The sequence below is a fragment of the Dryobates pubescens genome, chromosome 34, assembly GCF_014839835.1.
Source record: "Dryobates pubescens isolate bDryPub1 chromosome 34, bDryPub1.pri, whole genome shotgun sequence".
Classification (NCBI taxonomy): Eukaryota; Metazoa; Chordata; class Aves; order Piciformes; family Picidae; genus Dryobates; species Dryobates pubescens.
In genome coordinates this window covers 4198885-4222918 of record NC_071645.1, presented here as the reverse complement: position 1 = coordinate 4222918, position 24034 = coordinate 4198885, and the positions used below count along the sequence as shown (strand labels likewise).

General features: G+C 50.3%; 1 protein-coding gene across 4 annotated transcripts in view; it reads left to right on the top strand.

Annotated features, from left to right (window-relative positions):
• ARHGAP32 (Rho GTPase activating protein 32) overlaps positions 1-24034 on the top strand; it is a 191773-nt gene that overhangs the window by 156579 nt on the left and 11160 nt on the right. For all 4 annotated transcript variants that reach the window (XM_054176227.1, XM_054176225.1, XM_054176224.1 and 1 more), the window contains 5 exons: positions 16797-16899; positions 19043-19187; positions 19541-19623; positions 21484-21591; positions 23047-23192. In XM_054176227.1, coding sequence (XP_054032202.1) covers positions 16797-16899; positions 19043-19187; positions 19541-19623; positions 21484-21591; positions 23047-23192 — 585 coding nt within the window. The remainder of the gene's footprint in view (positions 1-16796; positions 16900-19042; positions 19188-19540; positions 19624-21483; positions 21592-23046; positions 23193-24034) is intronic.

Below are 24034 nucleotides of genomic sequence, written 5' to 3'. Positions count from 1 at the left end.
TGGGGAGATGCTGGAACAGGTTGCCCAGGGAGGTTGTGGATGCCCCCTCCCTGGAGACATTCAAGGCCAGGCTGCATGAGGCTTTGAGCAACACGGGCTAGTGGGAGGTGTCCCTGCCCATGGCAGGGGCTTGGAACTGGATGATCTTTAGGGTTCTTTCCAACCCAAACCATTCTATGAATCTTAACCACTTGAGTTCTTCAAGTAAATATTAAATATCAGGTTGTTGGGGGTTGTTTTTTGCAGGTAAAGAAACTTCATTTGTGTGTCAGTGCCCACTGAATAATGAAGTGTTGTGTTAAATCCATACAGTTCCTGGGTGCTTTTGTGTGATGGTAGCAGGATTTGCAATGTAAATCCTCCATCTGCCTTTTCCTTTGGAGTTCACAACCTGTCCAGGAATTCATTTGGCACAGTTTACTTCCCTCTCTGTTTGTTACCATGAGCTCTCCATAGGTCCTCTCTGTGGCTTTTGCCTTCGCCCACCATCAGATTAGGGAGGTAGCAGAGGTGAGCTGTGCCCTCCAAGCAAACCATCACACAGTTGTTCCTGCTCTTCCTCAGATGAGCTGTTGTTTCACATGCTCTTTCCTGCCCTCTCACTGTGACATCCCCACTCTGGGCTGTGAGGTCTGGAGGTATCTGCATTGCTGAGAAGCGAACAGGACTCAAATTCTTTCCCAGTTCACTAGCCAAGGTCATCCCCACAAACGGCTCATGGTGAGGGTTAGCAAGGAAAGCAGTGTGGAGCAACCACAGGCTGCAGCCAGCTTGCCCAGGAGTTAAAACCATCAGGAGATGAGCGATGGGTGCAGCATCACTGTCTGGCTATGTCTGCTTGGTGAGCTCTTCCCCAGGTTTGCTCCTTGCCTGATGGTTCTGCAGCAGAGCTCTTGTGCCAGAGTTGTTCATCCAGTGTCTGCCAGCTTTGGGTGGGGGCTGAAGGAGAAGCAGTGTGATGTTGGGGTGGGAGAGGAGTTTCTTTGTGCCCCAAACTCCTCATTCATGAGTGCCTTCTGGGAAGGGGATGGTGAGGGTGGGGAGCTGTTTGGTGCTGTTTTTCCAGCTGATTCAGTTGGTAACTGCCATGTGCACTCCCTGGCCTGACATGAAGTGTTTTACTACCAGTTGATGAGTAATATGAGCTTGTTCTTATGGAATCAGGTCTGTGGCAAGGCTTGTTGGCTTGTTAATTGGAACCAGTAGAGATCTTTACTGCTGGGGCTTGAAAAGCATCAGAGAGCCAGCAGCTGGATGGTTTGGAGACAGAAACAGACAGTAACCCATGTAAGATCTGCATCAGGAGTTAGGTAATTTACACTGCTGGGTAGCTATAGAGCTGGTTTTATATTCATGCTGTGGGAGCAGTCTTGGAGGGCAGGAGACATGCCAGTGGAGTGAGCTCATTAATGGCAAAGAGAGAAAATTCTCTTTCATCCCCAGCCCTCCTCCTGTCCATTTCAGTTAGGCACAAGGCAGCAATCATTAAAGCTCTTCCTTGCCCTCCGTGCTGACTTCTTCCTCCGGCTTTAGGGGGGACACTTTTTTCTTTAGCATTAAAAGACACATCCTGAGCTGAAGTGAGCTGTTGTGCCTCCACTGCAGGCTCCTGTTTGACAGCCTCTGGGAGCTCGCTTCTCATCCTGGTCACTCCCCTCCCGTGCAGTGGAGCTGCTGCGACCGCGCTGTGCTAATGAGCTCTCATCAGCTGCGAAGCTACCGAGTTGTTTTCACCCTTGATTGGAGAGCTCTTTCCTAACTCCCCGGAGTGAAACAGCTCCAGCTTGAATGTTGCTGAGAGGGGCAGGTCTCCGTTTCTCACAGCAGGGTTGGTTTGTGCTGTGTGATTCACCTCCCTGCCCTGTATTCCAAGTGACGTAATGCCCAGGACTGGTTCTGCGGAGCCGTCCCTGGGCTCCTGCGGCTCCGTCCCTGGGCTCCTGCGGCTCCAGCTGGGTGCAGGCACAGCATTTTAAGACTCCCTCCCTCTCTAGCATTAAGGTTGCTCAGCCTTGCAGCCAAATGCAGTGTTGATCTGCTGAGAGAGGACTGAGGTACCACAGGAGACCCTAAGCTGAATCAGTTAAAGCAAAGCTGCAGCCCTGCTCCTTCGCCTCCTAACCAGAACGTGCAGAAGTGTTGTCATAGCAGCACAGAGCTGGAGCTGAAGCCTGTGCGTGGTGCCTGCTGGTAGAGCTTTGGGATTACATCTCAGCCCAGAAACCCCAAAAGAACCCAAAGCATTCATAGATTGGGGTAGGTTAATGCCAGTTGAGAGAGGTTCTCTCTAATATCCAAAAAGATTTAGTAGGAGTGAAGGAGAAAGCAATCCCTGAAGGGGATTGGAAGGGACCTGTAGAGATCCTCCAGTCCAACCAAAACAGGGTCACCCAGAACAGGTTGCCCAGGATCACAACAGCCCCAGGGCTCGCAGCCTTTCCTCCTCACAGGATGCTCCAGTCCTCTTTGTAGCCTCCCCTGGACTCTCTCCAGTATTCTTTGTCTCACTCGAGCTGGGGAGCCCAGACATGGACTCAGTCCACCAGCTGTGGCCTCGTTAGGGCAGAGTAGAGGGGGAGGAGAACCTCCCTCAACCTTCTGGCCACACTCTTGGCCCTTTTTGGCCATGAGGGCACATTGCTGGCTCACAGACAACTTGGTGTCCACCAGCACTCCCAGGTCCCTCTCCTTGAAGCTGCTTTCCAGCAGGTCCATTCCTCACCTGTACTGCTGAGGTTATTCCTGCCCAGAATAATAATGCTGCCCAGGGTGTTTGAAATGAGTGGCTCAGCATTCATGTGCTCCTCACAGATCTAACACTGAACCAAACTGGAGTTGTGGTGAGGATTTCATTGGTTACCAGCCTTGGGGGAGCTGGTGGAACATCACTTCTCAGCAGTGTGCTGTGAAACAAGGCGAGCAGCCACGAACACCTGAAGGTTTGCCTGTCTCTTAGCTGGGAAGTGGTGAGAGGTGAGGAAGGGCAGAGACTGAAACAGGTCTAACATTTTTAGTCCTGAGCACTGTGTTGAGGCAGCTGGCTTGGGTTGCTTAGCTAGGAGAAGATGGTTTTGCTGTCGTGTCTCTGTAATACCCCAAAGGGAATCTGCAAGCACAGAGGGAATGTTCTACCTACTGCAGTATGCTGCCTTTTTGCTGCCTCAGCAAGTCATCACTCATCACTGCAGCCTCTTTCAGGAGGACAATAAATTGGGATGAGCTGTAGAGGATACAGAGATGTGCCCTGTTTAACAGAGCAGGAGCCCTGGTGACACATCCTGCACAGCTCCATGCACACACTTCACATGCAGGATGCACCAAGGTCTAAACCAGGGAAGCAGACACAGTCTCAAGCTGTGCCAGGGGAGGGTCAGGCTGGATGTTAGGAGGAAATTGTTCACAGAAAGAGAGATTGGCCATTGGAATGTGCTGCCCAGGGAGGTGGTGGAGTCACCATCACTGGAGGTGTTTAAAAGGAGCCTGGATGAGGCACTTAGTGCCATGGTTTAGTTGGTTAGATGGTGTTGGGTGATAGGTTGGACTTGATGATCACAGGATGTCAGGGTTTGGAAGGGACCCAAAGAGATCATCAAGTCCAAGCCCCCTGCCAGAGCAGGACCATACAGTCTAGCTCAGGTCACAGAGGAACACATCCAGATGGGCCTTGAAAGTCTCCAGAGAAGGAGACTCCACAACCTCTCTGGGCAGCCTGTTGCAGTGCTCTGTGACTCTAACAGTAAAGAAGTTCCCCCTTGTGTTGGGGTGGAACCTCCTGTGCTGCAGCTTACATCCATTGCTCCTTGACCTATCACAGGGAGCAAGTGAGCAGAGCCTGTCCCCCCCCGCTTCCTGACCCCCAGCCCTTGGATATTTATAAACATGTATTAAATCCTCTCTGTCTTCTCTTCCCCAGAATAAAAAGCCCCAGGTCCCTCAGCCTCTCCTCACCAGGCAGTGCTGCAGTCCCCTAACCATCCTCATTGCCCTCTGCTGGACCTCCCCAGCAGATCCCTGTCCCTCTTGAGCTGGGGAGCCCAGAACTGAACACAGTACTCAAGATGAGGTCTCACCTGGTCTTTTCCAACCTGGTTAATTCTGAGCTCTGTATTCATTTATCTTGCTCTGCCTGAGTTGTTGAGGTCAGCCTGGCTCTGAGGCACAGTGCTCTGTCTTCTGAAAGGTTCCTCTGAGGCTGGCAAGACACAACTTGCAGCTGTTGAACTTCAGGTCTTGTTTACTGGAGTTTCTCCTTGGGGGAAGAAGGTGACTGGGGAAGGTGGGAGGAGTGGTGCAAACAGGATGGTGTTGCCTTTTTCATGTTGGGCTGAGGATTTACTCTGTCATTGCTTTAATTGATGTGTGTGTCTCTGAGAGCCAACACTGTGAGCAGGTATGGGGGCAGGAAAGGATTCTCACAGCTGTTGCTATGTTGACAGTGACAGTGGTTGGGGTGAGTGCTGCACCTTAAACTCTGTGCCTGGTGATTCATGATGGGGATTGTGGAGATGATTGGGCTGGCAACTGGAGATAGGCAGTGTCCTGGGTTTGGTTGTATTTGGTTGAATTCCAGTTTGTGGTGTGCTGGCACTTCCCAAACAAGGATGGAACCCTTGTGTGGTGGGAATCACAGAATGGTTTGGATGGGAAGGGACCTTTCAAGGTCCCTGCAGGGACATCTGCAGCTAGGGCAGGTTGCTGAAAGCTCCAGACAGCTTGACCTGGAATGTTTCCAGGCATGGGGCATCTCCCACCTCTCTGGCCAAGCTATTCCCTTTTGGAGGATCTAGATCTCATTTTTGATGGGACAGTGATCTGTGATCAGCTGGGCAAGGTGTAGCTTTTCCTGCTGAGAAAGCAAATGCCTACAGAGAGCAGAGTTCACCAACACACCTGAGTCTTGCTCTCTGTCCTTCTATTCTTCCCAGTTCCCCCAGTTTAGAAGCAGTTCTTTGGACAAGCTGGGCAGGATTATAACTAAACTCAAAGCTCAGACTCTTCAGAGCTGTGTGCAAGACCAAATTCCAGCAGATCTTGGTCCTCTGAGGTACTAAGCACCAGCAACAACTGTTTGCAAGGGGTGGCTTTATTCCCCTGGGCTGGTGGTTGTGCTCTTCAGCTAAGCTCCTTAACAGCACCTTGGGATTTCTGGTGACAGCCCAGCTTGGTCTGGGGTTTCTGGTGTTACCCTTCCCTTCAAGCCATCCACTGGCTCTGCAGCTGGGGGGTGTAGTTGCTTTAGATGCTAACTCATTGCAGATTTGGAGGGAGAGCACTGTTGCCTGAACAGAGCAGCACAAGGAATGAGATATCTTGGGCAGCATCTTGGCAGGCAGCTGTATCAATCTGGTTCCCCTTAGCTCAAGCAGAAGTTTGGGAATCTCTGTGTCATCTCTTTGGGCCCCTGGTATTAATGTGAGGAGTCCCTTTTACTAGCTAATAATTTTCATTACAATAACATTCTGCCTGGGTTTGGAGCTGTGCCAGCTGTGAGAGAAGCCTTCATCTGCAATTCAGGCCAGCCAAGTCTGACATATTTCTCCAGTTTTAGCTTTTCTGGATGTTTTAACTCTTGGAGGATTCATTCAGCTGGTTTCCACCCTCTCTCTTTTTGCAGGAGACTGAAGGTGACAAACAAAAAAAAGAAAGCAAACTTGGCTGAAAAGTAGAAACTTATTTACACAAGTGTTGATTTTGGGGGTGGGGTTTCCTCCCCCCCCCTTTCTTTAAATACTGTTTTTAACTGGAGGCACAAAAGGCAAGACCTTCCAATCTATATTCTGATGTCCTTGGGAGGGAAGGGAATGGAATAGAATAGAATAGACCAGATCTTTGAGATCATCAAGTCCAACATATCACCCAACACCATCTAATCAACTAAACCATGGCACCAAGTGGCTCATCCAGTCTCTTCTTAAACACCTCCAGTGGTGGTGACTCCACCACCTCCCTGGGCAGCACTTTCCAGTGGCCAATCTCTCTTTCTGGGAAGAACTTCTTCCTAACATCCAGCCTTGAGGCGGGCAGTGAGGCTGGGGAGAGGCCTCAGGCACAAGCCCTATGAGGAGAGGCTGAGGGAGCTGGGGTTGCTTAGCCTGGAGAAGAGGAGGCTCAGGGGAGACCTTCTTGCTCTCTACAACTACCTGAAGGGAGGTTGTAGCCAGGAGGGAGCTGGTCTCTTCTCCCAGGCAATCAGCACAAGAACAAGAGGACACAGTCTTAAGCTGTGCCAGGGGAAGTTTAGGCTGGAGGTGAGGAGAAAGTTCTTCCCAGAGAGAGTTGTTGGCCATTGGAATGTGCTGCCCAGGGAGGTGGTGGAGTCCCCATCCCTAGAGGTATTCCAGAGGGGATTGGTTGTGGCACTTGGTGCCATGGTTTAGTCATGAGGTCTGTGGTGACAGGTTGGACTTGATGACCTTTGAGGTCTCTTCCAACCTTGGTGATTCTGTGATTCTGGTTTTTGCTCTGCTCCAAGATTTTTCCCTTCAGAAAAAGCCATCAGAAATAGACCTTGCAGCTTTACCTGGGCCTGCCACAGCTCAGAGAGCAGAGAGATTTCGTGGCAGCAACCCTGGGACGTAGTTCCTCAGGTATGCTTGGAATTGTTAGGACTTGAATGCTGCCAACCACATCAAGTTGATTTATTGAAGCACTTCTTGTTCTTCCACAAAGGGCTGTTGAAGTGCTGCACGAAAGAGGCAGGTCCTGTGTGTGGTGTTAGCCATAACATTGAGCTCAGGATGATGAAATTGGCCACAGTCATCACCAAGGGCTGAGGGGAATGTTGGCTGGGGATGAGGTTGAAGGTTTATGTGAGCTGCTTTCACTCAGTGAATGAACCCTTGGGGGATTTTTGTGCTTTTAATAGGTGTTTTCAGAGTATCCAAACTGACAAGTTTGAATGGGAATGAAAAGGTTTCAAACCTCTAAGCAGGTTCAGATCTGGCATCCTGCTTTTCCATAATGGCCAGGTGGCTTTGGAAGCTCTTCAGAGAAGGAGACTCCACAACCTCTCTGGGCAGCCTGCTTCAGAGCTCCAGCACCCTCCCACCAAAGAATTTTCTCCTCATGTTCAGATGGAGCCTCCTGGGTTCCACTTTGTGCCCAGTGCTCCTTGTCTTGCCACTTGGCACCACTGAGACGAGCCCAGCTTCATCCTTTGGCTCCCCACAGGTCCTTTAGCTCTTGCTGAGCATGGATCACATCCCCTTTCAGGCTGCTATACTCCAGGTTCAACAGCCCCATGGCTCTCAGCCTTTCCTGCTCATACTGAGGCTCCAGGCCCCTCAGCATCTTTGTAGCCTCCCCTGCACACTCTCCAGTAGTTCCCAGTCTCTTGAACTGGTGAGCCCAGAGCTGGACCCAGGCCAGATACATTGAGAGCAGCCAGCCTCAGGCATGCCCAAACCAGTTTCCCTTCAGCATTTCACAATTTGTAGACTTTTTTAAATCAAAATCCACCTCCAAAGGACTTGGCCAAGCAATGACCCCAGCTGGAGTCAGAATTCTGGCTGGTGGGGTGGGACCTGGGTGCTCAGGAGCTCAAACCCATCTCTCAACCACCTTTCATGGCCGTGGGGAACGTGCTTGGTATCTCCCATTCCATCTCCACACCTGTAAAATCAAACTGCCAGTCTGGATCCAGCCCTGAGGTGCCACTAGGGAGAGATTCTGATACTTGTGAAGCACTTAGAAGCTGAAGAGGGTGATATGACCTGCACAGAATCACCAAGGTTGGAAGAGACCTCAAAGATCATCAAGTCCAACCTGTCACCCAACACCTCATGACTACTACTAGACCATGGCACCAAGTGCCACATCCAATCCCCTCTTGAACACCTCCAGGGATGGGGACTCCACCACCTCCCTGGGCAGCACATTCCAATGGCTAACAACTCTCTCTGGGAAGAACTTTCTCCTCACCTCCAGCCTAAACCTCCCCTGGCACAGCTTGAGACTGTGTCCTCTTGTTCTGGTGCTGGTTGCCTGGGAGAAGAGACCAACCTCCACCTGGCTACAACCTCCCTTCAGGGAGTTGTAGACAGCAATGAGGTCTCCCCTGAGCCTCCTCTTCTGCAGGCTAAGCAACGCCAGCTCCCTCAGCCTCTCCTCCCAGGGCTGTGCTCCAGACCCCTCCCCAGCTTTGTTGCCCTTCTCTGGACACCTTCAAGTCTCTCAATGTCCTTCTTAAACTGAGGAGCCCAGAACTGGACACAGGACCCAAGGTGTGCCCTAACCAGTGCAGAGTACAGGGCACAATGACTTCCCTGCTCCTGCTGTATGTGTCTATATATATTTATGTATGTATCTCTGTAGTATTTACTGAGGTTGGCATGTTAGATCCAGAGTAGCCTTGTAGGAAATGTCCTGTTACCTGTGTCCCTTTTATTTATTTTGTTTCTTTGTTGCCTCAACCATTTTGGAGCCCAAACAGTGCCAAATTCCCTGGGGTGATGTTTTTTGAGGTGCCTCTGCACATATGAACCAGTTCAACATAAAGAAATGGACCCAGCAGCCTGGACAGAGCTGCACAAATTAACCCAAATGGCAGAAAATATTCCTGCAGATGCCTTCTCCCCTACACAGACTCCTTTAACATGAGCTGATGCTATTTAGAAGGCTGATAGTTTTGAGCTGGTTTGGGCAGCTTCCCAAAGATAACAAACACTGTTATTGCTTGGCCAGCTGTGCTCTGAATTGCTGGAGCACAAGATTATTGGGGCTGGGGTTAGCATTACAGATCATAGAATCATAGAATGGTTTGGCTTGGAAGGGACCTCCAAAGGTCATCCAGTCTTAACACCCCTGCAGTCAGCAGGGACCTCCTCCACTAGAGCAGGTTGCTCAGAGCCTGGTCCAGCCTGACCTTGAATAGCTCCAGGAATAGGGCCCCAACCAACCTGCCCGGGCGACCTGTTGCAGTGTTCCACCTCCCTGATGGTGCAGAACTTGTTCCTAACATCCAACCTAAATCTGCTCTTGTCTCATTTCAATCTATTGCTCCTCATCCTATCACTGCAGCCCTTTGCAAACAGTCCCTCTGCAGCCTTCTTGTAGCCCCCTTCAGGTACTGGAAGGCCACTATTAAATCTCCCCAGGCTGAACAACCCCAGCTCCCTCAGCCTGTCCTTGTAGCAGAGCTGCTCCATCCCCTTCATGGCCCTCCTCTGAATCCACTCATTAGGTCAATGCCCTTCCTGTGTTGAGGGCTCCAGAGCTGTTCACAGTACTCCAGGTGAGGTCTCACCAGAGAGGAGTAAAGTGGCAGAATCCCCTCTCTTGACCTTGCTTCTTTTGATGCAGGCCAGGATGCAGAGAGGTGCATGGGGTCCCCATGGAGAATTATTTTGAGGGACATCATAGAATGATAGAATCAATAAGGTTGGAAAAGACCTCAAAGATCATCAAGTCCACCCAAGACCTCATGACTACTAAACCATGGCTTCAAGTGCCCCATCCAATCCCTTTTTGAACACCTCCAGGGCTGAGCAAACCACACAAGCTTTGGCAGGGAAGAAGAGAGATGGTTTCTCTCTCCTTTTCCTTCCTTTTTTTTTTTCCTCCACACTGCCTGCAGCTGCAGGAGGAGAAATTCTTTGCTGCCTGAGTGACCCAGAGGACAGCAGGGAGTTGAAAATTAATTGGCATTTCGAAACACTGCAGCTGTGGGGGGAACAAGCATGAGCAAAAAAAATGCTTGCAGGAATGGTTTGTGCTCTTACCCTGCCTCTCTTAGCAAGGTAGATGCTCTTCCCCTCTTAACTACCTGTAGTAAATAGAGTTGCCTGTCAGAATCACAGAATCACCAAGGTTGGAAGAGACCTCAAAGATCATCAAGTCCAACCTGTCACCACAGACCTCATGACTGAACCATGGCACCAAGTGCCACATCCAATCCCCTCTTAAACACCTCCAGGGATGGGGACTCCACCATCTCCCTGGGCAGCACATTCCATTGGCTAACAACTCTCTCTGGGAAGAACTTTCTCCTCCCCTCCAACCTAAACTTCCCTGGCACAGCTTGAGACTGTGTCCTCTTGTTCTGGTGCTGCTTGCCTGGGAGAAGAGACCAACCCCCACCTGGCTACAACCTCCCTTCAGGGAGTTGGAGAGAGCAAGAAGGTCTCCCCTGAGCCTCCTCTTCTGCAGGCTAAGCAACCCCAGCTCCCTCAGCCTCTCCTCACAGGGCTGTGCTCCAGACCCTCCCCAGCCTCCTTGCCCTTCTCTGGACACATTCAAGTCTCTCAATGTCCTTCTTAAACTGAGGGGCCCAGACCTGGACACAGGACTCAAGGTGTTTCCTAACCAGTGCTGAGCACAGGGCACAATGACCTCCCTGCTCCTGCTGGCCACACTATTCTTGATGCAGGCCAGGATGCCATTGGCCTTCTTGGCCCCCTAGGCACACTGCTGGCTCATGTTCAGCCTGCTGTCAATCAGCACCCCCAGGTCCCTCTCTGTTTGGCTGCTCTCCAGCCACTCTGACCCCAGCCTGAAGCTCTGCATGGGGTTGTTGTGGCCAAAGTGCAGCCCCCACCCCAGAACAGCCATCCCCACAGCACTGAGAGCGCTGCTGATCTCACAGCACTTTCACAAGGCAGTTATCTGCCTCCCCAGCCTGATGCAACAGGTTTGCTGGTTCTCAGGCTTGCACTTTGCACTTTGGTTTTTCCACAGGTGCCTGGGAAGCTGCCATAAAGCAAACAAACAAAAGAAGTCCAGCCTTCACAAAGCAGAGTTCAGTCCCATACATGGGCAGTGAGTGCTCTTGGAACCTGCTCCTGCTCTGTGGCTCGCTCTTCCGTCACTGAGCTTTCTCCCAAGTGCGAGAGTCACACTTCAAACAGAAATCCCTCTGTGCTAGCAGGAAGGAGCACAGCTTGTGACAGCAGGGCAGGCTTTAAGCAGCTCATCAACAGCATAAATCATTTTAGTGTGGATCACTTCTTACAAATCAGGGAGGCTCTTGAAGGAGGGCTGCTGCTTGCTCAGGCTGCTGCTTCTCCTGGGGATTCCGATGTGAGGACATGATTCAAGCAGGCCACACCTTGAGTCCTGTGTCCAGTAGCCAGGAGGGGGTTGGTCTCTTCTCCCAGGCAGTCAGCACCAGAACAAGAGGACACAGTCTCAAGCTGTGCCAGGGGAAGTTTAGGCTGGAGGTGAGGAGAAAGTTCTTCACTGAGAGAGCTGTTAGCTATCAGAATGTGCTGCCCAGGGAGGTGGTGGAGTCCCCATCCCTGGAGGTGTTCAAGAAGAGATTGGATGTGGCACTTGGAGCCATGGTCTAGTAGTCATGAGGTGTTGGGTGTTAGGTTGCACTTGATGATCTTTGAGGTCTTTTCCAACCTTACTGATTCTGTGAAACCTCAGTGCCTGAAGGGGGTTACAGGAAGGCTGCAGTGGGACTGTTTGCAAAGGGCTGCAGCGGTAGGATGAGGAGCAATGGATTGGAATGAGACAAGAGCAGATTTAGGCTGGATGTGAGGGACAAGTTCTGTGCCATGAGGGTGGTGGAACACTGCAACAGGTTGCCCAGGAAGGTAGTTGTGGCCCCATCCCTGGACGTATTCAAGGTCAGGCTCAGCCAGACTCTGAGCAACCTGCTCTAATGGAGGATGTCCCTGCTGACTGCAGGGGGCTTGGACTAGATGATCTTTGGAGGTCCTTTCCAAGCCAAACCATTCTATGATTCTATAACTGTGGATCATCTTTGTGGCCTCCTCTGGACCCACTCCAGCAGGTCCTCATCCCTTTTGTGTTGGGAGCCCCAGAGCTGGCTGCGGTAGTGCAGGTGAGGTCTCAGCAGAGCAGAGGACCTCAGCCTTACCTTATGGCTGGTTATTTCAGTTTGCATTCCTGTGACTCAAAACCTTGCCCTTAACCTTCTGAGATGTTCCTTCACTGAGCTGTGGGGTTTTTATGTGCTTCCTAAGGGTGGTTACACAATGTTGATGGCCATGGTTATTACCTTTGTGTGGGCAGTTCGGAGTGGCGCTCAGCGCAGTTCATTGCATTGTCCTTGTTCCTGCTGGGCTGCAGGTTTGGCTTTCCCTCTGTGTGTGCTATGTGTGGAATTCAGCTGAGCAGCTGCATTTCAGGAGTGCTCTGGTCCATTAACCAGCCCAGAGGCCTGGCTTGTGCCACAGCTTCACCTTATTGCTGTGAGGCTGTGGAAATGACCCTGCTGGAGGCGGCGGGGGGAGCTTGATGGGAGGCCTTGCTCCCCAGGCTGAGCAAATAGTTCTGATTCCAGTAACATCCTGAGAAAACAAAAACAAAGCAAGCCTCTCAAAAACCCAGGGAGGGAGCATTGCAAAAGATGAAAGAGGGGATAAAAAATAACCCCAGGATGATTGGGGGGGTGGGGGGAAGGGCCTGATTTCGAGCTGGATCAAAATGGTCTTAGGATGAAAACTCATAAAACTTCTGCTTGCTCTTAATGGCAAAGAATTAACAGTTAATGGGCCCTGGAAATGCAATAAACCTTTCAAAGCAGCTGAAAGATGCTCAGGAGCAAGCTGAATGCATTCCTTCAGCTTCTGTGGTGATGAAGTGCGCTCTAGCCATGTCCTGGGCTTCATCCTCAGCAGATTGAGGGATTTAGATTAGACTGAAGGAGAAAGTTCTTCACTGTGAGGGTGGTGAGACACTGGTCAAGGTTGCCTGGAGAGGTGGTGAGTGCCCCATTCTAGGTCAGGTTATCTGGGGCTCTGAACAGCCTGCTGTAGTTGCAGATGTCCCTGCTGCCTGCAGCGAGGTTGCACAGGATGAGCCTTAAAAGGTCCCTTCCAACCCAAACCAGCCCATGATTTGTTCAAGGATCTGAAGGATCAAGTCACCATTGCAGCAGAGGGCCTTCAGGTTAGGCCACACCTTGAGTCCTGTGTCCAGCTCTGGGCCCCTCAGTTTAGGAAAGATGTTGAGGTGCTGGAAGGTGTCCAGAGAAGGGCAGCAAAGCTGGGGAGGGGTCTGGAGCACAGCCCTGTGAGGAGAGGCTGAGGGAGCTGGGGTTGCTTAGCCTGCAGAAGAGGAGGCTCAGAGGAGACCTTCTTGCTCTCTACAACTCCCTGAAGGGAGGTTGTAGCCAGGTGTGGGTTGGTTTCTTCTCCCAGGCAAGCAGCACCAGAACAAGAGGACACAGTTTCAAGCTGTGCCAGGGGAGGTTTAGGCTGGATGCTAGGAAGAAGTTCTTCACAGAAGGAGAGATTGGCCTTTGGAATGTGCTGCCCAGGGAGGTGGTGGAGTCACCATCACTGGAGGTGTTTAGGAAGAGCCTGGATGGGGTGCTTGGTGCCATGGTTTAGTTGATTAGATGGTGTTGGGTGATAGGTTGGACTTGATGATCTCAAAGGTCTCTTCCGGTCTGGTCTGGTCTGGTCTGGTCTGGTCTGGTCTGGTCTGGTCTGGTCTGGTCTGGTCTATTCTATTCTATTCTATTCTATTCTATTCTATTCTATTCTATTCTATTCTATTCTATTCTATTCTATTCTATTCTATTCTATTCTAATTGTAGCTCTGACTGAGTTTCAGTCACTTCTCCAACCGTGCAGCATTCCCCCACAGTACCTGTGCTGCTGACATGATAGATTTAGCTGGAAGAACAGCTCCTCCTGCTATCCACATTAGGGAAGGCACTGAAGCAACCTGCTGGAATTCTTTTTCAGTGTATAGTAATGATTCTAACTGTGCCCAGGACTTTCCATCAGCCCTTGTAGGTGCTTACAGCCCTCACCTTCCTGCTCTGTTCCCTCCTGATGTTGTCACAACAGGTTGCTGCTCGGCTGACCGGCTCCATAAACACCACTCTTAGCATGCTGCTTGTTTGCACAGCCTGGATCAACCCCCAGAAGGGGAAGGTCTTGGAAACACACAGAGCTCACTCCCCGTGGCACAGCCTTCAATTAAGAAGCACAGGAGGGTGTCCTGGCCATGGTCATGGGGAGTAGATAAACAGGAGAGCTTGGCAGGGTACAATCCATGTGTGCATCGCCCTTCTCGGGTGGTGTCAGCCTCCCTGGCAGCAGTTAGGCAGGGAATGTGCTGCTTATTTATTTGCTGCTTTGTTTATTTTACCTGGGGCTACTAATTTGCAAGGGCAACCCTGTTGAGGCTCCAGTATGGACCATTAAATTGGGATTTTGCAGCTGAGTGTTGGCAGATTCATAGAATGGTTTGGGTTGAAAGGAATCTTGAAGCTCATCCAGCTCCAACCCCCTGCCATGGGCAGGGACACCTCCCACCAGCCCAGGTTGCTCAAGGCCTCATCCAGCCTGGCCTTGAACACCTCCAAGGAGGGGGCATCCACAGCCTCCTTGGGCAACCTGTGCCAGTGTTTTGCCACACTCACTGTAAAGAATTTCTTCCTAATCCAGTCTAAATCTGCCCTGTTCCAGCACTCAGAGGCTGTTGCTTATCTTGCCTCAGATGCCTAAATGTGCATCAGGTTGACTCTTAATGCCAGCAGTTGTGGTGCCACTCAACTCAGGAGGCTGTGAGAGGTACCTTGAGCTTCAGGAAGGCTTCCTTCTGCAAGTATCTTCTGGCTGGAAGTTGAAATGACCATTGAAGCTACAAGGGAGAGGGGAAGGTGATCACCTCTGCTGGCTTTCCCTCTCCCAGCAATGCAGCACTTGATTTCCAAGGCCTTTTCTGTGTCATACTAAAGTCTGACTGACTGTGGTTGGCCTCTTTGGGTATGGTTGGTCCAGGACCAACCTGCTCTAGCTGAACCTGTCTGACTGCCATGCCACACAGATTTACAGGGTTAGTCCTGTCCTGTGCTGGAGTGTGGAGCAGATGTGCCCTTAGGCCAGGATGCACCTGCTGATCTTCTAGGGAACCACATAAAATGAGGCTTTGCTCCCCAAGAGTTTGCTGCAAGCCAGGGAGGGGGAGAGCACAGAGCATCTAAGTTCAGCAGCACTTAGGAGAACTGACTGGCAGATGGCATTTGCTGCTTGATATAAAGGGATTTGCCACATGACCTATTCAGAGTCTGTGTCACGTGGCAAATTGATCAGACCTGGCATCTCAATGCAGGAACAAATCTGCACTGTCAGAGGAGCTGGAGCAAGAAGGTGGTTTGCAGAGGAATCCACAAGGATCTGAGCTTTTCCCCAGGGTATTTGCTGATACAAGAGCTCAATCCTCATTTTCTTTCTGTGTTCAGAGCAGTTGTCTCTCCCTTTGATAAATCAAGTCATTTGCTCCTCCTTAAGCTTACAAGGATGGACAGAGAGCTCCAGCAGTGAGTGCTGCATGAGGCTGAGAAGTCAGCTGGAAGGAATCAGTTGGTGAAGCGGCTTGAATATTAACTTGACACCTAATGATGTCCTCTGGGCTTGTTTTTCCCATTCTGTCATACCCCAGCCTGGCTGCAGTTTGTGTGAGTGTGGTGTGCTGTGTAGCTGTCTCAATCCAGTCATGCTCCAGCAGACATTGGCAATGCAATTATTATCAGTAAGAAAAACTCTCCTGGCCCTGGCACAGCAAGTGGAGTTTGCTTAAACCAAACAGTGTGAGTTGATCTTTGTATAGACTGGAGAATCACAGAATCAAGAAGGTTGGAAAAGACCTCAGAGATCATCAAGTCCAACCTATCACCCAACACCTCCTGACTAACTACCATGGCTTCAAGTGCCACATCCAGTCCCCTCTGGAACACCTCCAGGGATGGTGACTCCACCATCTCCCTGGGCAGCTCATTCCAATGGCAAATAACTCTGTGAAGAACTTTCTCCTCATCTTGAGCCTAAGCTTCCCCTGGCACAGCTTGAGACTGTGTCCTCTTGTTGTGGTGCTGGGTGCCTGGGAGAAGAGACCAACCCCCACCTGGCTACAACCTCCCTTCAGGTAGCTGTAGAGAACAAAGGCCAAAGGCCTGATCTAATGTGAGGTGGCCTTGCCCATTGCAGAGGGGGTTGGAACTGAATGATCTTTGAGGACCCTTCCAAACTTGACAGTTCTGGGGTTCTGAGAGTGGATGTATTCAGTTTTATAGAGCTACTGGGTGGGACCTGCACTGTCTCCCCTCAAGCAGACCTGACTTTTTTTCAGCCTAATCCCTATCACAGAATCCCAGCATAGTGGGGTTGGAAGGGACCTCTGGAGATCTGCCAGTCCAGCCCCACTGCTCAAGCAGGGGTACCCACAGCAGGTTGCTTAGGATCACAGTGGCCAGGTGGGTTTGGAATCTCTCCAAAGGAGGAGACTCCACAACCTCTCTGGGCAGCCTGCTCCAGAGCTCCAGCACCCTCACACCAAAGTAGTTTCTCCTCATATTCAGATGGAACCTCTTGGGTTGTGTCTGTTGTCTCTTGTCCTATCACTGGGTACCACTGAAAAGAGTCCACTCTGTAGGCACTGATAATCATTGATGAGATCCCCTCTGAGGCTGCTCATCTCCAGGCTAAAGATCCCCAGGGCTCTCAGCCTTTTCTCCTCACAGTGAGGCTCCAGGATGCTCAGCATCTTTGGAGACTCTCCAGTAGTTCTCTGTCTCCCTTGAACTGGGGAGCCCAGAACTGGACCCAGTCCTCCAGCTCACTAGGGAGAGTAGAAGGGGAGGAGAGACTCCCTCATCCTGCTGGCCACACTCTTCTTAATGCACCCCAAAATCCTGGCATTCCTTCCAAGCCAGGAATACCTCTGACCAGTTCTCACACCACCTCCTGAAGTGAAATTTCTTACAGGCTTTGTCTTTCAAGAAAGAACTGACAGGCCTAGTTTGTGACATCTGACAAGACCACTACCTGAACTTTCATAAGGGGTTCCCCTAACCAACAGAACTTGCTCTCTAGTCCCACAGGTCCTCAAGAGCTGCACGGAGTTCATCGAGAAGCACGGCATCGTGGACGGGATCTATCGGCTGTCCGGGATCGCCTCCAACATCCAGAAGCTACGGTAAGGGCACTGTGTTTGCAGCCCTGATTGCATGGGAGGAGCAAGGCATGCCCTGGGTCCTGCTCTGTGGTGGCTGCAGGACAGACTCTTCATCAGCTCTGATGAGGATGTGTGCTTTGTGCTCCACTGGTTTGGGGAAGCATTGGCTTGTTTGGCACAAGTCATTCTGCAGGAAGGTTTCCTTCAGGAGAGAGCATCAGAAGGCTCTGGAATGGTGGTGGCACTGCTGTCAGTGCTTCCTTCCTGTTTCCTCTTGCTCCCATAGCCCCTTTGGGCAGCTGATATTCCTCCTTGTGGTGGCATATTGGCAATTAACGAACAACATGCAAAGAATCCTCACATAGTTGTCAGTGGGTGGCATTGCCACGCTGCCTGGCTGTGCAGGTCAAGGCTGGCTGTGTGTCCTCTCCAGTTCAGAGCTGTCCTCATCCCAGTAACTGGGCTGTATCCTTTTGTGAGGCTGCTTTTCCTCCTGGCATTGCATGCCACGTTTGGTTGTGAAGGGACTGAGAGAACCTAGTGGGATGTGACCAATTCTATGCATGTCCCAGGCTCATGGCATCCCACAAGCAGCCAAGGGCTGTCCCCCAAGTGAAGGACATCCTTTCTGTGCCAGCTCAGTGGCCAGGTTTGAGCTGGTTGCTGTGCAAACCCTTGTATGGATGAGCTTGTTCTGGTTCAGCCTAATCCTGTTTCCTATCACAACAACTTCCATTTGAAAGCCTCTGCTCCTGAGGCTTTGATGTGCAGGCTCCAAAGACTCTGATTGTAGCTGTTGCCCACAGCAGTCTTGGCTGAATAAAACATTTTGCCCTTGCTCCAGCTCCATCCCTTTAATTCACTATTTTGACCATCTCTAATCTGTGCCCCAGTCCATTTTTGTCCCTGTGTGTTGCCAAGACCATTTTCTCCTTCATTGTTTTTCCAAAGGTGCTTTAAAAAGTATTTTTCTGGCACTTGAATAGCCTCAATCCCTGGAGTAGTGCAGAGGAGCAAGAGACAGCCTCCTTCTGAGATGTTCCAAAGACAAAAGGAAGGGGGAAGATGGCACAGCTTGTAGGCACTGTCCTTGTTCATCCCAATCACGCCAGACTTTGCTGGGGGTTTGATTCATGTAAGACACACTGCTGGAGTTCCCAGCTCTATAAACACATTGCCAGGGTTAGGGCAGAGCTGCAGTGTCCTTAGAATTGAGGCAGTGCTCTGAAGGGCCACATGGAAGTTTGGGATCTCCTGGATTTAAAGGGGTTTGGGGTGGGTTGTTGGGTTTGGGGTTTGGTTTTTTGGGTTGCAGAGGAAGTTAAAGGATTTGTTCCACATGGGCTGTTTTCTCCAGGACAGGAGTTGGGTCTTTAGCAGGGCAGTAGTCTCCTCCTTTGGCTGGTAGGGAAAGCAGAGTGTGTGGCAGGGGTCTTCAGGAATTACTCAGGGGAGGAGTGAAAAAAAGAATTCAAAAGGAGGACAAAAGGGCAAATCAGAGCCCCACACCTACACAGGGAAGAGCTGGGTGGCTGGGTGTGGGGGTTTTTTCCTTTTCTTTTTTCCTTTTTTCTCCTTTTCTTCTCTATCTTTTTCTTTCTCTATCTTTTTCTTTCACTGTCTTTTGGGAAGGGAAAGGAAGGAAAAGGAGAAAGAGGAGAAAAGAAGAGAGGCTGAGGGAGTTGGGGTTGCTTAGCCTGGAGAAGAGGAGGCTCAGAGGAGACCTTCTTGCTCTCTACAGCTCCCTGAAGGGAGGTTGTAGCCAGGTGGGGGTTGGTCTCTTCGCCCAGACAACCAGAACAAGAGGACACAGTCTCAAGCTGTGCCAGGGGAGGTTCAGGCTGGATGTTAGGAAGAAGTTCTCCACAGAGAGATTGGCCATTGGAATGTGCTGCCCAGGGAGGTGGTGGAGTCACCATCCCTGGAGGTGTTTAGGAAGAGACTGGATGAGGCACTTGGTGCCATGGTTGAGTTGATTAGATGGTGTTGGGTGATAGGTTGGACTTGATGATCTCAAAGGTCTTTTCCAACCTGGTTAATTCTACTCTATTCTAAAAAACGAACATAAAAGGAAATGTAAAGGAAGGCAAGTAAAGAAATGGGGAAGAGGAAAGGAAAAGGAAAGGAAATTCCTGACTGTTTATTTCTCTGCTCTCCTTTCCAGCCATGAGTTTGACTCTGAGCAGATCCCTGACTTGACCAAGGACATCTACATCCAAGACATCCACTGCGTGGGCTCCCTCTGCAAGCTGTACTTCCGTGAGCTGCCCAACCCTCTGCTGACCTACCAACTCTATGAGAAGTTCTCAGTAAGTGTCAGGTGATCCCTTCCACTTCCCCCTCCACTGTGACTTCATCTGTTCCATTGCAGTATGAGGAGAAACTTCTTTGGTGCAAGGGGGCTGGAGCCCTGGAGCAGGCTGCCCAGACAGGTGGTGGAGTCTTCCAAACCCACCTTGGCCATTGTGATGCTGGGCAAGCTGCTGTGGGTGCCCTGCTTCAGGTGGGGGATTGGACTGGGTGGTCTCCAGAAGTTCCCTCCCAACCCCCACCACACTGGAATTCTGATAATGGCAACAAAATCCACCTTGCTACTGAGGAGAAGATGGGGTGGCAGGCACTGAGTTGCTTTGCAGCTGATCCCCTTCCTGCCTTCTTCCAGGATGCTGTTTCTGCTGCTACGGACGAGGAACGCCTGGTGAAGATCCATGATGTCATCCAGCAGCTGCCCCCTCCTCACTACAGGTGAGTGTGGAATTCCCACAGCTTTTCTCTTGCTGTTCCAGAACTAAGGTGAGGCCATTCCAGCTTTCCCACCCCAGAGAGTCACACGGTGCCAGGAAGGTGATGGATGTCTTAATGAGCTCGTTAGCAGGGGAACACTCCGTGCTTTGCATACCACCATGCAGTGCTTAAAGCACACCAACTGATTGTCATTATCTGATCAACTCAATCAATATTGATAACTAATTAGTGAGAGGCAGTAAAGACTCTGGGGTAAGTAAATTAACACATTAATGGCCTCTGTTATTAACAGTTATCAGAGGCTATGGGAAAAGGCATAAGTCACATATTGATTGGTGTCCCCTCCCTATGCCAAGTACTGATTGGTGTCCCCTCCCAATGCCAGGTATTGATTGGTGTCCCCTCCCAACCCAATGCCAGGTATTGATTGGTGTCCCCTCCCAACACCATTTCCTGGTTATAGACACCAATAATTGATTGCTATCCCCCTCCTAATGCCTTGGTCTTGAACACCTGTCCTCTTCCAGTGACTACCCTTGGCAAATGGTCCTTGGTTATTGAGATCCCCTCTGAGATTTGGTGAGAGTCATCACCTGGCTGCTTCTGGGGAGGTTTTATTGCATTCTATCTTAGTTTCCAGAAGCATTTATGGTTCTGTACCCTGACTGCTGTAGATGGCCAGTTGTAACACATGGAAACACTTGGTTATTGATAATTAGTTGCAATTATTTGAGCTAATGATTACTTGAATTTTCATTATTGATAGCTGTGGTGATTAGCTGGGGAAGTGTAATGCTGTACCTCATTCTAATATAGGTTACTGATATTAAAATGACATCATATGAGCATTAATCTTTAATTACAGTGTTTAACTAATGTGTTCTAAGCTCCATGTGCTACTTGCTATTTAAATAACATTAATTAGTGTCACCCAAACCAGACATGACACTGCCTGCAATATTTTCTTTCTGTCATTTAATGAGACAGGGCCTTGCAAAGGACCTTCTCAAAAATAAGCCATCACCTTCATCTGGTTTTCTCTGGGGCATTCCAGCTTTTCCTTGCAATATCTCTTCCTTCATGGGGTACCAGATTTGTTTAACTTGAAGGTGGTGATGCCGTGGTGTGTCTTAGGCTTCGAGCAGAGAAGGGGGCACAGGAGACACTGGGATGCCAAGTCATGTAGGTGAACAGAGCTGCTGCTCTCCTGCTGTCCTGAGGTTTGCTTGAAGAAAACAAGCCCAAGATGATTTTGCTGCTTCTCTCTGATGAGAAGGTCCATGCAGGGTACCAGGCTCTGGCAGCAAAAGCTGGAGCAGAGCTGTGCACAGTGCTGGAGACGTCCCTTTTGTTTCCAGCCAGAAACATCCATCTTCATGCCAGGCCTTGTCCCCCTGTGGAACTTTGAGCCCCAGAGCACTTCCCACCCAAGAAGAAGGGAGCCCTCCCTCAGTGCTGTCTCATACCACACCAAGCAGCCATTTCCCTTGTGCAGTGCTACAGCAGAGCAGCCGAGCGCTGAAGCTCCAGGACACTCTGCTTCTACATCCTGCTGGGCTGGTGGCATTTAGGTCATTCCTGTCCACCTCCACGTTTGCTGGCTCTAGCCCTGGGACTGAAAGCAGTTTCCTTGACCTTCTGTTCATTTACAGATGAGGAGAGACTCTCCTCATCCCACCCTGGTGCCATTTGCTAAAGATGACTTCACCATCCCTCTTAGGGCACATAGTTCAACTTTATTATATTTTTCTTCTGCAAGCTGTGAAACCAAAAGGAAATAATGATCTGGGGTTTGTTTTGTACATCCCAGCCTGGCTTTGCTCATTGGTGCTGAACATTTGCCTGTCTCCTGTTTTCCAGGACACTGGAGTTCCTAATGAGGCATTTATCTCGACTCGCTGATTACTGCTCCATCACAAACATGCACACCAAGAACTTAGCAATTGTCTGGGCTCCAAACCTCCTCAGGTACTGTCTCACTTCTTCCCTCCCTTTGGCCCTCACTCCTATCCCTTGTCCTCCTGTAAAATTTCCAGAGGGAAGTCATTCTAAGCAAGGGCTTGAGACCAACTGGCAGCTCCTGAACCACTGCTATAGAATAGAATAGAATAGAACAGAATAGAATAGAATAGAATAGAATAGACCAGGTTGGAAGAGACCTTCAAGATCGTCATGTCCAACCTATCATCCAACACCACCTAATCAAAGAATAACCCCCTGGAGAGATCACCCCAGCATTGTTCTATCTCACCAGGATGCAGTTCCACTGACTACCGTTCCAGAGGGGCAAGGAAGGATTTGCCCCCACCCCTAAGCCTCTCTCCTAGGTGATCATTGGTTGGACTAGATGATCCTTGAGGTCCCTTCCAACCTGGTATTCTGTTCTGTGAATCATTTTCCCTCTCCTGCTTAGTGTATCCAGGAAGGTTTGATCACTGCCCTCCCTGATTTCCCAGTGAGAGTCTAATTTGGCAGCTTTCTGGCTGCAAAAAATTCCAACTTGGGGCAATGATTGTGGATAAATCTGTCCCCTAAAATCTGGGGTTTGAATGTGCATTAAAATGCATGGTGTGACATAAAAACTTTGCTTTTTAAGAAAGCCCAACTTGCCCTGGCCTCCATTGTCTTGCTTTCTGAATTGCTTCAGTCACCAACCTGAGAAATCTGAGTCATTGATTCCCCTGTGTGCAGTTAATGAGGGTGAGCTCTTTGCTCCTTGCTGGCAGCTCACCCACCAGCAGTCAAATGATCTCTTGTTGCTTTTGTGAACATTGGGGTCCTTGCAGAGCAGGACCAGTTGGAAACATTCCCTGCTAGAGGGAAAAATCCCATTAGGAGGCTGTTTGCTACTGCTCTTCACAGTGCCTGGAAATCAGTTATGCAAAAGCTCTCCATTTGGTGTATGCATTTAATTTCCCTCCACACTCTTGTTCCCCTTCCAAACCCAGTGTTCCTCTGTCAGGAGAGCTACAACCTGAATCCAACACCTAGATATGAACCACCCCAGTCAGTGCAGTTCTTTGAGTAATGCTTTGATGAGGCTTCCAGTGAGGGTGGTGAGACACTGGAATAGGGAGGCTGTGGATGCCCCCTCCAGGGAGGTGTTCAAGGTCAGGCTGGATGAGCAACCTGGGCTAGTGGAAGGTGTCCCTGCTCATGACAGGATAGGGTTGGAACTAGATGGTCTTCAAGGTCCCTTCCAATCCAACCCAGCCCATTCTATGAATCTATAAGCTGCCAAAGCCTGTTGGTGGATCACCACAAGCCTGGATGGCTGCCGAGTGAATCTCTTCACTACCCCTAACGCCCTGTCCTTGTGAGTGACCAGGCACAATAACTCACCACATCCTGAGCCTTCCCCAAAGAGCATCTTCCTCTGTTCTTCTGGCTGTTGGGGCTTTATTCCACCTGCCTTTTCTTCAGGTCAAAGCAGATTGAGTCTGCCTGCTTCAGCGGGACAGCTGCCTTCATGGAGGTGCGAATCCAGTCGGTAGTTGTGGAGTTCATCCTGAACCACGTGGATGTCCTCTTCAGTTCCAAGCTCAGCTCGGTCATACGTGATGGAGCAGGTATGTGGCTTCCTCCACTTGAGCAGAAAAAGGTAGCAGACACTTAATGGGTACTCTGAACCTCCTGTGGGGCAATTAAAACGTTTTTCACTATAGCCCAGAGAAGAGATTCCCAGGGTTATGGTGTTTGACCCTGTGTGCCATCTGCTGTAATAACCTGCCCTTCCTCTTGGATGTGCCCAGGCAGTGCAGATCCCACCACCTCTGGCAGCTGGATTTCCACTCTGTTGGCTGCTCCCCACGTTGAAACCAGCCCTACCTCCATTCCAATTTTTGTTCCTGCTGGAAGGCAGTTTGAAGTCAGAGGCTGGCTTGGCAGAACAGTCACAGCCCACAGCAGCTGAGCTCTGCCAGGAGGAGATAAGCACGCTGAGTGCCTGAGCCAAATAATTATCCAGGCTTAGTATGGACCATGGAAATTCAGCTAATTGTTTAATGACTTGGTCATTCCCATTCACTGTGCTTTGACACAAAACTGACCAGGAGAAGGGTCAGGCCATTTCACAGCCCAGCAGCAAAGTGCAGCAGGGCTCTGCATCAACCTCTTCAGTGCTTCCAAGAGATGCTGGTTTTGAGCACAGCTTCCAACCTTTCTGCCCCAAGCCCAGAGCATTACGTGCTAAAGGGATAGTGATAGGAGTGGAACCAACCAGAAGAGTGAGGTGATGTGCTTCCCTCCACACCCCTTCCCTCATGTGACAATAGCCATGTAAATACTTGCACAATAAGCAATGGCAAACAAAAGCCAACAGGCTCACAGACTGCTTTTGGTCCAACCCCTCTGCAGTTCACAGGGACCTCTACAACTAGACCAGGTTGCTCCTCTGTAGCAGTCTCCTCAA